The sequence below is a fragment of the Helianthus annuus genome, chromosome 5 (genome assembly GCF_002127325.2).
Source record: "Helianthus annuus cultivar XRQ/B chromosome 5, HanXRQr2.0-SUNRISE, whole genome shotgun sequence".
In the NCBI taxonomy this organism is placed as follows: Eukaryota; Viridiplantae; Streptophyta; class Magnoliopsida; order Asterales; family Asteraceae; genus Helianthus; species Helianthus annuus.
This window is the reverse complement of record NC_035437.2, coordinates 99,941,255-99,956,488: the sequence shown is the minus strand read 5'-3', so window position 1 is coordinate 99,956,488 and position 15,234 is coordinate 99,941,255. Positions and strand designations below refer to the sequence as shown.

Sequence of the window (15,234 nt, the reverse complement as noted above, 5' to 3'; positions counted from 1 at the left end):
TCGTAGGGTAAACGATGTTAAAAGTCGCCCAGGTTTGGATGCTTCCTATGTCGTCACATATGTTAATGTCCTAACTAAACATTAGCGATCTCGATTCCCTTTCATACAACTTACAAACTTACATTCTACAATTACATACCATGTTTTGACACAATTATAACTCTTACATTTTACACATTCTGCATGAATTCACACCAACTTTTATTGACGATTTTTAAACTTACATGTATTTCAGGAAATTAGTGGAAATGCTCGCGGACTCTTTTGTCAAGATGTAGTGTCATGTTTCAAGATGTTTAGTGTCCATTCTCCTTTGCCACCTTTTGTTAGATTTGTTTACTATTTCCCGCCTCCATGCGGTGATATAGGAAGCAAAACCTTGATCTTTGTTTCGAAATGATGTTGTAAACTTTCAAACAATTATCTTTTGTTATGACGTAAACTTTAGACTAAATTATGTATTTTGGATAATTAAACTTTGAATGGCAAGATGGAGTTTGTTTTTATATCATGTAGCATGTTTACTTATTGTATGCAATGAGAACCACTCAGATCACACCTCGTGCTTCCGCCTCTGAAAGGGGTGTGACATTAATATGGAGCAAAATTTCAATTCTACTCAAAAGAGTCTTAATATAGTTTTTTTTAACGACCACGAAAAAAATGTCCGGTTACTCGGGGTAACCAATAGCAAAAGGCAACCCAATACACCCGCGATCGCAAACAGCGCTGGGTAGCTCAAGACCGGGCTACCCTTACAGGATAAGGATGATATTTGGAGCTGGTTGGTCGGTGATAGCGGTGAATTCAACGTCTGTTCTATTAAACGTCTGATTGATAGAAACTTGGATTATAGTTCAAGGTACGTGTGGGAGTGGTGCAAATGGGTGCCTTTGAAATGTAATTTATTCGCTTGGAGGGCTGAAATGGGGGAGGATCTCGACCAAGGAAGCGCTGCTGACACGTAACATTAACATTGCTGACGAGTATTGCAGTTTTTTGTAACACTGAGACAGAGACGGAAAGGAAAAGGGAGCCTATCAAGGTGTCGTGATAATCGTGTGTTGGGCGTTGTGGAAAGCAAGGAACGAGTTCGTTTTTTTCCGGAAAAAAAGCTAACGTGGAAGAGTTGTTAAGCGATATAATGTCTATAGGATATCTATGGTTCAAAAATAGGTCGAAACATCGTCTAGTGACATGGAAAGAATGATGTAAATTTGTAATTATGTAGTTTGTGTTGCCATCGAGTTTTCGGGTAGATGTTTTAATTAAGTTTTCCTTTAAAAAAACAATTCTAACTCCTAGAGACATGTGATGCACACCAGATAGAAAAAAGAAGATAACTTAGTTATATAGATTTTAGTATATGATCGATCCCCAAAAACACTTGATTGTATATTGCATCCAACGAACATCCATCGTCTTCCTCAACTCATCTAAAAGTCACCGATTCTCCTCGAAATCCTTTCAATCTTTCATATAAATAAATGCCCAACTCGTAAAAATCAGTCTTTCCGCCATGGCTGCTGCTGCCCTGAGATCAAAGTCATATAATCTCTCAAAATTGAGATGCTTTAATTCAAGTCATCGTATGCACGCTGCCCCAATAATACCCAATTCCCAAATCACTTCCTCAATTCCCAACCAATTACATCAATATATCCCTCACCACCAATCCTTCAAGCCCTTTTCATCCTCCGGTCATAGGGGCTATAATAGTAATTGTAAGAGGAGCCTACTTAATCTCTCCGGTGATGAGTATGGAGACCCACCGGAGGTTTGGCAGCCTCCTGGCGTTGGGATTGTTCCTCAGCCCGGTCTTAAGGCGGTTCCTGTATCCGCTTCGGGTTCGGGTTCTGGTTCTGGTGATGGGAGTTGGGGAGGCTCTGCTTTGGGCAATAGCTTCCCAACTCCTAAAGAGATTTGTAAAGGGCTTGACAAGTTTGTTATTGGTCAGGAAAGAGCAAAAAAGGTTATACTTTAGGAAAAAACAAACATTTTCTTTATATTTGATGACAAAGTTGGGACTAATTACGCTCTTAATGAGACAGGTGCTTGCAGTGGCAGTTTACAATCACTACAAGAGGATCTCCAATGACACTTCACACAAGTAAGCACCATATTTCTTGTTTTAGGGGCTGTTTGGCAACTACTTAATGGTTAAGTGTTGAACCAGTAAAAGGTCTGAATCATTAAGTGCTGAAGCAACAAGATGTCTGAACTATTAAGAGCCAGTGTAATGCTTAACCGTTCAGAGGCAAGAGGCAAATGTCTGACCAATTCAGATTAGATGTGTCTTAACCATTCAGACTTAGTACATTGCTTAACCATTCAGAGGCAATTGTCTAAACCATTCAGACATCTGCTCACGAAACAAATAGTCTGAACCATTAAGAGGTCTGAATCATTAAAAGTCTCATTAAGAGCTAAACAAACAGCCCCTTAGTTGCTATTTGATTCTTTGAACAACATACTTGTGTGTCTAATTTGCAATTTGTTGTTGTTATATTGTTAGATATAAAAGATTTTTGTGGGTATTTTAAGTAGAGGTTGTGTGATTTAGGAGGTGTTTTGAAGTTAATTATGTGATATTCGATAATTAGACACGCAAGAAAACGCTCATAGTAGGGTCTGGGGAGGGTGGGATGAGAGCAAACCTTTCCTCTATCTCACTTTACGATGATGGATGATACATTGTGGTCATATTGTATTTGCTACTATCACCCTATTAAATGGGTGATAAATGCTCCTGATATATGTTATTACAACTTGCAAGGTTAGGCCTTCAAGGAATGACAAGACAAATGCCATAGATGATGATGATGATGCAGTAGAACTTGAGAAAAGCAACATTCTTCTAATGGGGCCAACGGGTTCAGGTATTCTTTAATCTCCCAATGAGATTAATCAAATAATGTAGATATAGCTTCGTATAATAATATACATTTTTTTGAGTCCTGTTTTAACCTATTGCTTTTAAAAACAGGGAAGACACTACTTGCAAAAACACTAGCGCGCTTAGTGAATGTTCCTTTTGTTATTGCAGACGCTACTACACTCACCCAGGCGAGTTTTTATTCATACTTTGGTTAGATATCATAGGAATTCAAAAAAAAATTTGGCTTAATATTCTTGCTTTTGATAATTTTGTGAAGAGAAAAATGCTCGGATAGTCCATGTGGTTTGACTATTTTTCATCTTTAGTCCCCAACTTTCTAAAATTACAGCTATAGTCCCCAACTTTTGCAATTTCGTTCTCGGATAGTCTCTAACGTAGATAGGGGTTAGTTTGTCCAGTTAAGTGAGTATGAAATGACCAAAATACCCTTGCTAATAAAAAATATTATTAATGTGGGGTTCGCCGGAGAGGTGTATGGTGGTGGTTTTATGAGGCGCCGGAAGTTATGGGTTCGCCGGAATCTGGGCAGAAGTGGCAGTGGTGCTGGTGGTTTGACCAGAGCATAGTTATCAATAGCGTCCATAGCGGACGCAATCGCGAATTGCGTGGCGACGCGGCCAGATGCCGCTACAAGGTACTATGCGACCACATATCGATCAAATAGCGACGTCCGGCGGCGAATTCCGGCGCCGGTGCTGCAACTTCTGCCGGAAACGAGGAAGAAAGAAACCAGAGGCTCAAATTGATAGGAAAGAGAGAAGCGATACCTTGTTTTGATGGCATTCATAGTAGTTTTTCCGGTGCTTTTCTGTAATTTCATGGCCTCGTATACAAATCTGGAGTTCTGGACGGCGGAGGTTACAATTGGGGGTGACGTTCTAGCTATTTTAGGTTTAAATTAGTTTGCAGTTTTACAGTTTACCCCCTCAATCTTTCTGTAGTTTACATAACTTGTAAATTTTTACATAAAAAGAGTGAAATTAGTTTGTGCATTTTAACATTTACCCCCCTCTATCTTTACTAGTTTACATTTGATTCTTAAACTTACAAATCTATAAATATAAAGTATAAAATTAACATTATAATATATGTATATAATTATAATTAGCTATATTTTTATTTTTAAAATTTTCTACTACCTTATCGCTATACACGAAATAGCGGGCGCTATTTCATCGCTATCGCTACGTAGCATATAGGTCGTCTGTCGCTATTGACCGCTATTCGCTATCGATCACTATGGACCAGAGATGAAGAAGAAATGGGGTAGAGGGTGGGGGTGGGGGTGGGGGTTAGGATTTTATATTTAAAGAAATAATAAGGGCGTTATAGTCATTTCACACGCACCTAACAACAAAAACTAACCCAGTTACGCGCCAGGGACTATCCGGGAACGAAATTGAAAAAGTTGGGGACTATAGGTGTAATTTTAGAAAGTTGGGGACTATAGGTGAAAAATGAGCAAACCACAGGGACTATCCGGGCACTTTTCTCTTTTGTGAATTAACAGTGAATTTCATGCCAAATAACCTTTAATTAATTTCTTGCAAATTGCAGGCGGGGTATGTTGGGGAAGATGTGGAGTCCATTCTATACAAGCTTCTTACTGTACGTCCCTTATACATACACATACTACTAAATATCATGTCGGGTATTCTGATCAGTTATAGTTAAACTACATGATTTAGGTTGCTGATTATAATGTAGCAGCTGCTCAGCAGGGAATTGTGTATATTGATGAAGTTGACAAGATTACAAAGAAGGTTTTTCTTCTTTTATCTTTTTTTAATTATTTATCATGATCAACTTTATTACATGTTCCAACTATATATTCCTTTGTTACATTATTTTCACAGGCTGAGAGTGTTAACATTAGCAGAGACGTATCGGGCGAGGGTGTGCAACAGGCGTTATTAAAAATGCTAGAAGGGACGGTGCGTGCGTGTTTTTCTTTATTTTCATAAACTCATTTAAAAAAAAGGATTTATCTGTCGCGTATGCAAAATTAATTAAAATCTTAGTGATTGACCTCTGGTTCAGATAGTCAATGTCCCTGAGAAAGGTGCACGGAAACATCCTAGAGGAGACAACATTCAGGTGATGCATCGAATCTATTGTTCAATTTCCGGTCCTTGTATGCTAGTTACAAGAACTAACTACGATGGTGTTTCTTATAGATTGATACCAAAGATATCCTGTTTATTTGTGGAGGGGCTTTTATAGATTTGGAAAAAACCATTTCAGAAAGGTATTTGTTAGTACAGTAAATTCATTTGACCTGTTTCCTTCTAGCTAAGGGTTTTTTTTTTTAATCTGTTTGACCAATTAGAGAAAATGGTAAAATAAATCATCCCACATAATTTACCTGTTTCAGACGGCAGGATTCTTCTATTGGATTTGGGGCACCTGTTCGTGCAAACATGAGAACCGGAGGTGTTACAACTGCTGCTGTAACTTCAACCTTATTGGAGACCGTAAGCTCAGTCCATTCCATTATCACAAACAAATAAATTGTTAAATAAATTTTGGTACCTCAGATTCGGTGTTTAGGTAGTCAAATTTTACTTTTTGGGTGTTTATGTTTATCAGGTTGAAAGTAGTGATCTAATTGCTTACGGTCTGATACCTGAATTCGTTGGACGGTTTCCGATTCTTGTCAACTTATTAGCTCTTACCGAGAATCAACTTGTCCAGGTATATATTCGCTCATATTCTCCAACTGTACAATCACTATTTAGCCATTTTTATTCCTTTTATAAATAGTTAATGTGTTAATTATGGTTATTGTTTAAAACAATATTAATGTTAATGCAATTATAATATAAAAGATTGAATAATAAGAATTACAAGGTTATATTTATTAAAAATGGAATTTTGGTAGTTTTCTGCCACTTTGACCCATTGTCCTTTTAGCGTCTTTTTTTTGTTGATCTTGCCCATTTGGGGTTTAAATACACCCCGGATTGATGCCTTTAGTTGAGGCAAACGTGCATATAACTGCAGCCAAATGAGCAATAATAATATATTGTAGGTACTAACTGAGCCGAAGAACGCATTAGGCAAACAATACAAGAAGTTATTTCAGATGAATGGTGTAAGTCTTCCTTCTCCATCTTTGATTCTTTTCCATTTCAATGTGTTTACTAAAGGAACATCTTTTTACAGGTTAAGCTACATTACACCGGAAGTGCATTGAGATTAATTGCAAGAAAAGCAATAACTAAGAACACGGGTGCTCGGGGATTGAGGGCCTTACTTGAGAACATATTGATGGACTCCATGTATGAGGTATGCACAAGTGTTATCTCTATTTGTCAAATACCCTTGAATAATCACTTAAAAAGGGCATATTGTAGATAAAATGGCATTAGTACGGTTTTTCTTTATAAGATGCTCTTCAATAAATGGCATACAACCTCCTTACCCACTATAACCCCACCTATAGCCAAGCTAATGGTGGGGTCTGTGGAGTGTGGGATTTAGGCAAGCCTTGTCTCTATCCCAAGGGATAAAGAGGCTGCTTACAGTGAGACTCCATCCAGACATAAGAGTTAAATAAAAAATACACAAAAAAGCACATAGTTACTCCAATAAACAGCGGAAAAACTTAGTGTACTAAACATATTCTTAGTAAGCTACCAAACAACTAAAAGCATATATCTTCGACCATGTCCTCAGAGAGGTGCAAGTCTAGCAAATCCTGCCTAATTCACTCCTCCCAAGTCAGTTGCAGCCTGCCTCTACTCCTCCTTCCCCCACAATGAGAGTTTCCACAGTTCTAACATCCCCAAACCATCTCAATCTTCCCTCTCTTATCTTATCGGATATTCTAAGCACCCCAATCTTTCCCTAAAAACCTAGTGTGCCCACACATCCACCTCAGCATCCTCATCTCAGCTACCTCCAACATTCGGTTACGTATAGCATAGCCGGTCTAACTGCAACCCTATAAAATTTTCTCTTTAATTTAATTGTCGCATAATATCATAGTTGTTAATAGCGAATAGTGACAAGGGACCTATATGCTACATAGCGAATAGCGACCGCTATTTTATAAATAGCAATACACTAGAAAAAGAATTATGAAAATTTTTATATGTATATTACATCAAAATATCCTGGTATATATGCTATTTTACATATATATTTAACAGAAACCTATAAATCCAGCTATTTTATAGCTATATCTAATTGCTATTTACATCATTAAAAAAAACTAACTGTCCCTATTCACGCTATTCGTCGCTATGACCCAAATAGCGACACTTGGTCGCCTCGCTACATAGCGTGCTATAGCAGTCGCTATAGCCGCTATTGACAACTATGGCTACTTTCCACCTGTACCATCCACCCTGTATGCGGTGGACTACATCACTATCTATCTCCCATCCTTGTGAACAAACGATCCTAAATACTTGAACTCGGTTCCGCAGAACCACTTGGTCCCTAATTGTGATCTTAGCGCCATTGTCGTCACCTCCTCTAACCTCGCATTCAACCTCTTTCACACTTTCCACAATTAACACAATTTCATTCGCAAAAAGCAAGAGCCACGAAAGTGTCTCCTAGACTGATTTTGACAACTCGTCCACGACAACTGCAACAAGAAACGGACTCAACACAGACTCTTGGTGGAGTTCTATCTCCACAGGGAAGAAATTAGTATCCCAAATTATGTCTATATACTTCCCGGACCCCTTCTACCCTCCAAACCATCCTAAATCAGTCTACGTGGCACACTGCCGTATGCTTTTTTAAGATCAATAAACACCATATGTAGATACTAGACCCTGCTCTTCAATAAATGGCATAGAAGATGGAATCTTCTATGTGAATTTAGGGGTGCTAAACAAGTCGTGTTCGCGGGTTGGACCCAACATGTACATAAGTGTCTGTGGGATTGACCCGAAACTGTTTGGATCAAATCCACACCCACAAAATTTGTGTTAGGTACGTGTCATGTTCTCATGCTATATCAGAAGTTTACACGCGTATGTGAAATTGACGTTAATTATGGACAAATAGGTTACTTATTCTTAAAACTTCTGAAAGATTTTTACTGCAGTTAGTAGGGATGTTCTGATTTATCATCCAAATTAGTTATCTGTATTAATGAATAGAATGGTGAAGATGATAAATCATATGAATTTGTTGCAGATTCCTGATGTAAGAAGTGGTAAAGATATTATAGAAGCTGTAGTGGTTGATGAGGAGGCTGTTGAGGGAAAGGGTTGTGGAGCTAAAATCCTCCATGGTGAAGGTGCGTTTGACTGTTATCTGTCACAACATACTGTAAAAGACGGGGTGGCAGACGGCGGAGCCGAGGCGGAGGAAGAGGCAGAGTTGCCTTCAATTGCTGCTTTGTAAATTACTGGGAGATGGTATTAACACATGTATGTATAGATAATGTGTACTGATTCAAGCTCTATGATTTAATAAGTAAAATTAATGTTGAACATAGATTATAATAAATTAATGGAAAAATGGATGGTTATTATAGTAAATATTTGATGAAAACGTGGGTGGTTATGATATTCCCAATTATGAAATTGTGGGTGAAAGTAGGATGGAGATGGATTTGGCTGTTAAAAAGAGATGCATCTCAGGCTTGATAAGTTGGTCTAGTGGTTAGTCATTTGGTTTCCCTTCTTGAGGTCTCAAGTTTAACTCTCATTAGCATCATTTTGAAGGACATTGGTGGTGGCAATGAAGGCCTCTTAGCAGGTCACCAGTTTGAAACCAAGTCGAACCGGGTTTTATCACAGTCTGCTCGATTGAGGGCATTGTAGGATACTTATCCAATGATTTGGTTGGATGTTTAAAAAAAAAAAGAGAGACATGTCCAAGATTTGTAAAGCTTCAACACCAAGGATTGATGGTGGTCTCACCTACTCCCATACTAACTCTGTTCATCATTCCATTTATGCTTTCTAAATTAAGCAAACATGATGATTTCGATGATTTGAAACTTTTGATCATAATTTTTTTTTTAACGGCAAGGAACGATGTGCCAACAACCGTAACACTGGACGCTGTGGTCAAGGTCGACTATTCGACCGCCGCCAGCCCCTTGGCTCTCCCAGATGCGTGGAAACCCGACCTCTACCCGCCCGAAGGCACAACAATGGAATAATCGGTAAAACCTCGCCTCCCATCCAAGACGAACCGGCGCCACCTGTATTCACTCTTCACCTGGATGCTGCAGAAAATAATGAGGAAAGTGGGAGTCGAACCTGGGCCACGAGGAACACCAAGTCTTTCCACAACCATTCCACCACTACCTCATTAGTGAGGTTAATAGCATATTATAGTTATGCATTTAGTGGTGGAGTGGTTAGGGAAAGACTTGGTGTTCCTTGTGACCTAGGTTCGACTCTCACTCTCCCCATTATTTTCTGCGGCATCCAGGTGAATGGGGATTACGCGTGGCGCTGGTTCGTCTTGGATGGGAGGCGAGGTTTTACCGATTATTCCATTGTCGTGCCTTTGGGCGGGTGGAGGTCGGGTTTTCGCGCATCTAGAGAGCCAAGGGGCTGGCCGCGGTCGAGCCGTCGACCTTGGCCACAGTGCCCAATGTCACAGTGATTGCCACGTCGTTCCTTGCCGTTTAAAAAAAGAGTTATGCATTTTAGATGACTTTTTTAACATAAACGTTATAATTTATTAAACAAGTGTGGTTGTTGAAACTCGTAACCATCGTTTTTTCATTTTTTTCTCCTTTCTCTATCTAATGTTATATTTATATACTAGTGCTAATACACGTGAACTTTGTGGTTTAGATAAAATAATATGTTTTTGAGGTATTAACTAAGAACGTTTATGGTTATAATGAAATTTTTTGAAGGAAGCTATTATGGGAATGTTAGGTTCATAAAGTAAATAAAACAACCAACGTACTATTGATATAAATAAAACGAAAAGATAAATAAATGATGAAATTACGTTTCTGTAGTTCGAAATATCAATAGAAAGCCAATTAATATAATACTACTGCTTTTTGGAGCTTCGTAACCAGTAATCTCGCATTCGTTGTTGACCAATTGAAAAAACAATTATCACCCAACGAAATATCTTCGACTTCATATCATATCATCCAATGACACTAAACATATTGTAAACAATGTATATGAAGAAAATATATCAGTAACAAATTGAAAAATGTAGTAAAAACTAAAATAAAATTAATCAATAATATGAGTAATGCATTGATAAACCTTCATCAATATTCTCTCTACGGAGCTTCATTCGCCAAGTATTTCCATCAAGAACTTTAATCGTCATTTTAGAAAACTCATTTAAACAACCTAAGTCAGTAATTAATTTTGTAAGGATCTACATTTGATAACAACACAATAATTTATTAACTATTATTACATAGAACAAATACTAAAAGAAAAATAATGAAAAAAAATAGGATAATACTACCAACTAATGAGTTACGATCATTGCAAAAAAAATGATAATTAGGATCGTCACTAACTTGTTAATGACCTTACATATTGCTAATATATTCGTAGAAATTAACATCTTTAAAATACTACTTACTATACAACATTTAAAGTTTAGGGTAAATTACTTTTTGAATCCCTGTGTTTTAGTAGTTTTAACTAGTTGAGTCTAAAAACAAAAAGTTTAACGACCTGAATCCCTATAAGCATTTTCTTTAACCATTTAAGTCCTTTTAAGTCCAAATTTTAACCTTTTGAATCCAATTTTTTGGACTCAAATAGTCATAATATGAACAAAGTTGGACTCAAAACGTTATAAAATAAATGACTAGGGACTTAGGGCGTTAAACTTTTTGATTTTGGACTCAAGTGGTTAAAACCACTAAAACACAGGGACTCAAAAAGTAATTTAATCTAAAGTTTATTTGTAATTGTAATTCTTTAATCACCATTTGTCACATGATGGTGTTGTTGAGATGAGCCATGAAACACGCCCGGCTGCCCTACAATGGGTTAACCATTGTTGGTGTTTGACCCGTGGTTGGGAACACATTTAAATACCTACATAGCTATATGTTTTTGTTTGACTATCAACATTGACTTATATAAACAATTTATTTAGTTAAAATTCAGGACATTAAAATTGTTTTTATTGAGAAACAACGACCTACTAGCAATGTATAGAGAAGAATGAGAGAATGAAAAATGAATTTCTTATTGATGTAAAATATGGATTATATATGTCTCTATTTATAGGTTTACAAGATGGGAGTTAAGTACATGAAGAGTACAAATGGATAGTCACACAATAAATAAATATTAATTCATAACACTCCCCCTTGACTATCCACTTGACAAAACTATCCACATGATGATATACCATTCTTTAATACGCTTGGTGATGCTGCCTTGTTAAAAACCTTGCTAGGAAAACCCAGTGAGACAAAACCTCAGCTAAGGGAAAAAGAGTGCAGGGCGTATTGTCTCCCCCTAATACTTCTGGATCAGGTATGTTGACTCATTAAAAACTTACTAAGAAAACCCAATGGGACAAAACTTAGTCAAGGGAAAAAGAGTGCAACTTAAATAAGTCTCCCCCTCATTTTAACATGTATCCTTTAAGTGACGTGTGTCCATCTTCCTTGAAAGTCGAATAAAGCTTTTGTAGCGAATGATTTGTCGTTTGATCCCTTAATGTGCAAACCTTTATGTTGAGCAATGTTGTATAATCTTCTAACGAGACTTTAGGTGCCTCCTTCCAAATATTATCATATCCACGACTGTGTTTCGTTACATTCCTGCATCTACAAGACTAACCAAACTTGTTTTGATGGGTTAGTAAAATATAATCAAATATCGTTTATACCTGAAATATTTCTTTGAACTCATTCCAATGTCTCTTCGCTTGACAAAGGTTATATCATGATAATAAGCTCAAGTGAAAGATATTATAACCATACATAGCTAGCAAAACATATTAATTGTAACATCTCAAAGTCGTTATATGTATATATGTTAAAATAAATATTTATAAATGTAATTGTTGTTAGAATGGTAACTAGGATTATGAACCTAGTTAGAGTGTAAGTAGGATTTTAACCTAAAGAATACATTTTGGCCATAAAACTATAAACATCCAAACATGAGGGGGCTAAAATGGAATGAATGGAAAGATAAATTATAAAAAAAAAATTTAAAACCCAAAAACACACTTAGGTGTGTGTGGGTGTCGACCAAAGAAGAAGAAAAGAAGGGGGAACTTTCTCAAACCCTAAATCAACAAATTGAAAGGCTAATTGGGGCTATAATTCGTGCATGAATCAAGATAATCAATCATCCATACTTGTCTAACATAAGGTAAGGTGAATTTCATGATTTGGTGATTGTTGTAGAAAGTGGGTTGCAACCAATCCAATAGTTCATGTTAAATTAGTATGATTATGAGTTAGAATCACCTTATAGAACAAGAATTATGCTTGAATTTGGTTATCTTGATGATTAAAAATGAAAAACCCACTTGTAAGTAGTAGCATGATGAAGTATGATGAACATGAAGGTGCCAAAAATAGGTGTAATGTTAATGTATGAACTTGTATATGAAAGAGTATTGGTAGATAATCGATGTAGGATGATCATTATGTGAATTTGATTGATTATGATAATCCGTGTTTTGAAATAGGAAGAATGTGCATACACCACTTGTACCTTATGCTTACGCACATCAAGTGTTTGATGAAATGTCTAGGTGAAGTTAGAATGTGAGATTTTTAGAAAAAAATTGATGAAACTAAATCTGTCCAGAAAGTTACAGCCGAATTTAATCGGCTGTAACCGGGTCAAATCTTGTCAAAAAATGATGTTTGTTGAGTTTGTGATGAACTTCCAGGAATAACCTTTCAAACCCAACTGGAATTGCATTTTTCGACAAAAAATGAACGTTTTATGAATTTTTCCGTATCGAAGGTTCAGGCTGCATTTTCTGGCAGAATTTGCAGCTCATTACGAATGTCATAACTCAATTTAGGAATTGAGTTATGATCCCAAATTTTTAGTGTAGGTAGCTTCAGAAGGTTAAAAAATCTCCAATTGGAATTATGTCAATCGGGTGATCAAGGATTTTTAAATGAATTTTTCCGTAGGCTGCAGTCAGAAAGTGACGAATCTGATTGCTGCTTAGTAAATGATTTTTTTATAAATTTTTGGTAGAGAGTTAGACTCTAAAAATTTAACACAATTACAACCCTTCCGAGAGGCACGTTACATAAAAAGATCATAATTTTTGCAAGCTCGTAAGTACTGTAAACGGACGTCCCAAAACACCTTATTTTCAGTGAATTGAGCTAGGCATGTTAGTGAATGAATTGACTAATGAAAGTCAAATATGGAATATGAATTTGATATGATTGTAAATATATACAATCTTATATGCTAACAAGAATGTGGATGTAATGATATGAAAGTATAGGGATCATGTCAAGATGGATGGAAGTACGGAAGGCTAACGGGCCAGGAGGACACAAGGAAGTGAACGCAAATACGGATGCGTAAGGTAAGTTAATTCTAGATTTACCCTTTAGTTTTATAATGTATTGTTGTATGGTAATTATTGTGTGTTATGTAAGAATGTATGAATGTATGAATAAATGGTAGTACTAAGGTAAGTTTTTGTGGAAATGAGTCGAAAGTGGTTAAGAAAGGGTTTCCATCATGTATGGGTAAGAAAGGAAATTACTAGTTGATATCATGCTTAAAGATGAAATAACTAGTTATACATGTGGGTATGAGTTGATTGATGAAAGTAATTGGAACTCGTAGGAGAGTATGTCTATGAACACGTAAGGGTGGAGAATTATATGTATGTGATTTACATGTATTAGACGTGTGTGTTTAGGACTTGGATGTTATGTTGTGTAAGATGTAAATTGTAGGTATGTGTACGAATAAAAGGGTATATATGCATGAATTGGGATTTGATTATATGCATGAATGAATGAGACTTGTTTATGCGTATATGTGGACTTACTCATATGAATGAAATCTAATAATGCTAACCGTTTTCCTATAGAGAATGAAATGGAAGTGCAGGTATACTAAAAATGGAAATTGAAGGTTTGACAAGGAAATCCAACGATGGTGTTCGAATGGATGGACGAATGGATTAACATAAGCAAAAGCATGAGATGTTAACGCCTAATTATGCATGTTTAAAATTTACGTAAGATGTCACCAGTTGCTAACGATGTGATTGTATGTGGTGTCTGCAGGTTGTACAAAATTATAGGTTCTCATCATGGAGTGTAAGCGGTCGAAGATCGAGTCAAGACATGGATTGTACGCGTGTGTGTGGTGACGTAATTTAATATAAGTGTGTCCGGTTTTATTCAACTTATAGAAAGGTGGAATGATTTAATGTATTTCCAAGTATGTTGGAATGAATATAATGAAAGAAATTTTTAAGTTCGTATTTCCGCTGCGTCATTTGGTTAAAACGTGTTAGGTGTAACACCCCGTGTTTTCGAATGTCAAAGTCAAAGTCAAAGTCCAAGTCAACTTTGACTTCTTTGAGTATAATTAGTCTATTTATATTTATTTGTATTATGTGGAGTAAGTAGTTAATCAGTATATATATATATATATCGAGGTAATCAATGTTTAATCGACGCGAACCGACTTACGACTGTGAATGGTAGGAAGTAACAATGCGATAAAGTTAACTAATCAGTAATCAAACCGATCTAACCATCATCGAACTCGAATCTCGAATTACGCGAACTTGGGTTGTTGTTATACGTGTATGTGTGTGCCTTACGTGTTGCATGTGCGTGTTTACTTTATGTTTTGTGTGGTGATCAGTCGAATCAATCGAAACTCGAAACTCAAGTCAAATGCAATCGAAATCGAATTACGACGAATGGTAACGTAAGGATAGGGTGAAACATAGATGATTGTATGTTAGATATAGTAGTTGGGACTGAAAGTAATTTGAATAGGAAACTCTATCGTATTCGTATCGTCTTCAATCGAAATCGAAATATCGAAAATCGTCGCACCGAACACTCGAACCAGGCTGTTGATCAATCAGGCTATCAGCCGATCGAACAGCCCAGCCGATCGGACAGACTGTCCGATCGAGCAGGCTGTCCGATCGGGATGCCTGGCCGATCGGCCAGCCCTTTCCTCTTTTGGAGCCTATAAATAGGGCTGTCATTGTCATTCTTTCCACTTTTGGAAACTCTCAGACTGACCAGCTCATGCTCCCCCTTCTTTTCTCAGATTTCTTCCAATTCCGGTAAGTTTTCATTCTAAATCTTGTACTTTCTTGATCAATGCACACTCCTACACCTTTCTATCTTTCGAATCTTGATTTCTAACCGTGAAATCATCAAG

General features: G+C 36.8%; 1 protein-coding gene and 1 long non-coding RNA gene across 4 annotated transcripts; both read left to right on the top strand.

Moving 5' to 3' along the window:
* Positions 1–1,303: 1,303 nt before the first annotated feature.
* On the top strand, positions 1,304–8,403 carry LOC110940810 (CLP protease regulatory subunit CLPX1, mitochondrial). 2 transcript variants are annotated; one of them, XM_022182380.2, is made up of 14 exons: positions 1,304–1,972; positions 2,052–2,110; positions 2,782–2,879; positions 2,987–3,066; positions 4,457–4,507; positions 4,588–4,662; positions 4,756–4,833; positions 4,940–4,996; positions 5,077–5,147; positions 5,274–5,373; positions 5,489–5,593; positions 5,931–5,993; positions 6,065–6,187; positions 8,057–8,403. In XM_022182380.2, the coding sequence occupies exons 1-14, from the start codon at positions 1,520–1,522 to the stop codon at positions 8,264–8,266; spliced, it is 1,623 nt and encodes a 540-aa protein (XP_022038072.1). In that variant the 5' UTR covers positions 1,304–1,519; the 3' UTR covers positions 8,267–8,403. The 2 variants fall into 2 exon arrangements, with proteins under 2 accessions (XP_022038072.1, XP_022038073.1); XM_022182381.2 differs by having other exon boundaries at positions 2,777–2,879.
* Positions 8,404–12,076: 3,673 nt separating this feature from the next.
* Positions 12,077–14,290, top strand: LOC110938944. 2 transcript variants are annotated; one of them, XR_002591838.2, is made up of 3 exons: positions 12,077–12,204; positions 13,308–13,396; positions 14,112–14,290. It is a non-coding gene; the product is annotated as an uncharacterized LOC110938944 (long non-coding RNA). The 2 variants fall into 2 exon arrangements; XR_004893110.1 differs by having other exon boundaries at positions 13,308–14,029.
* Positions 14,291–15,234: the final 944 nt, after the last annotated feature.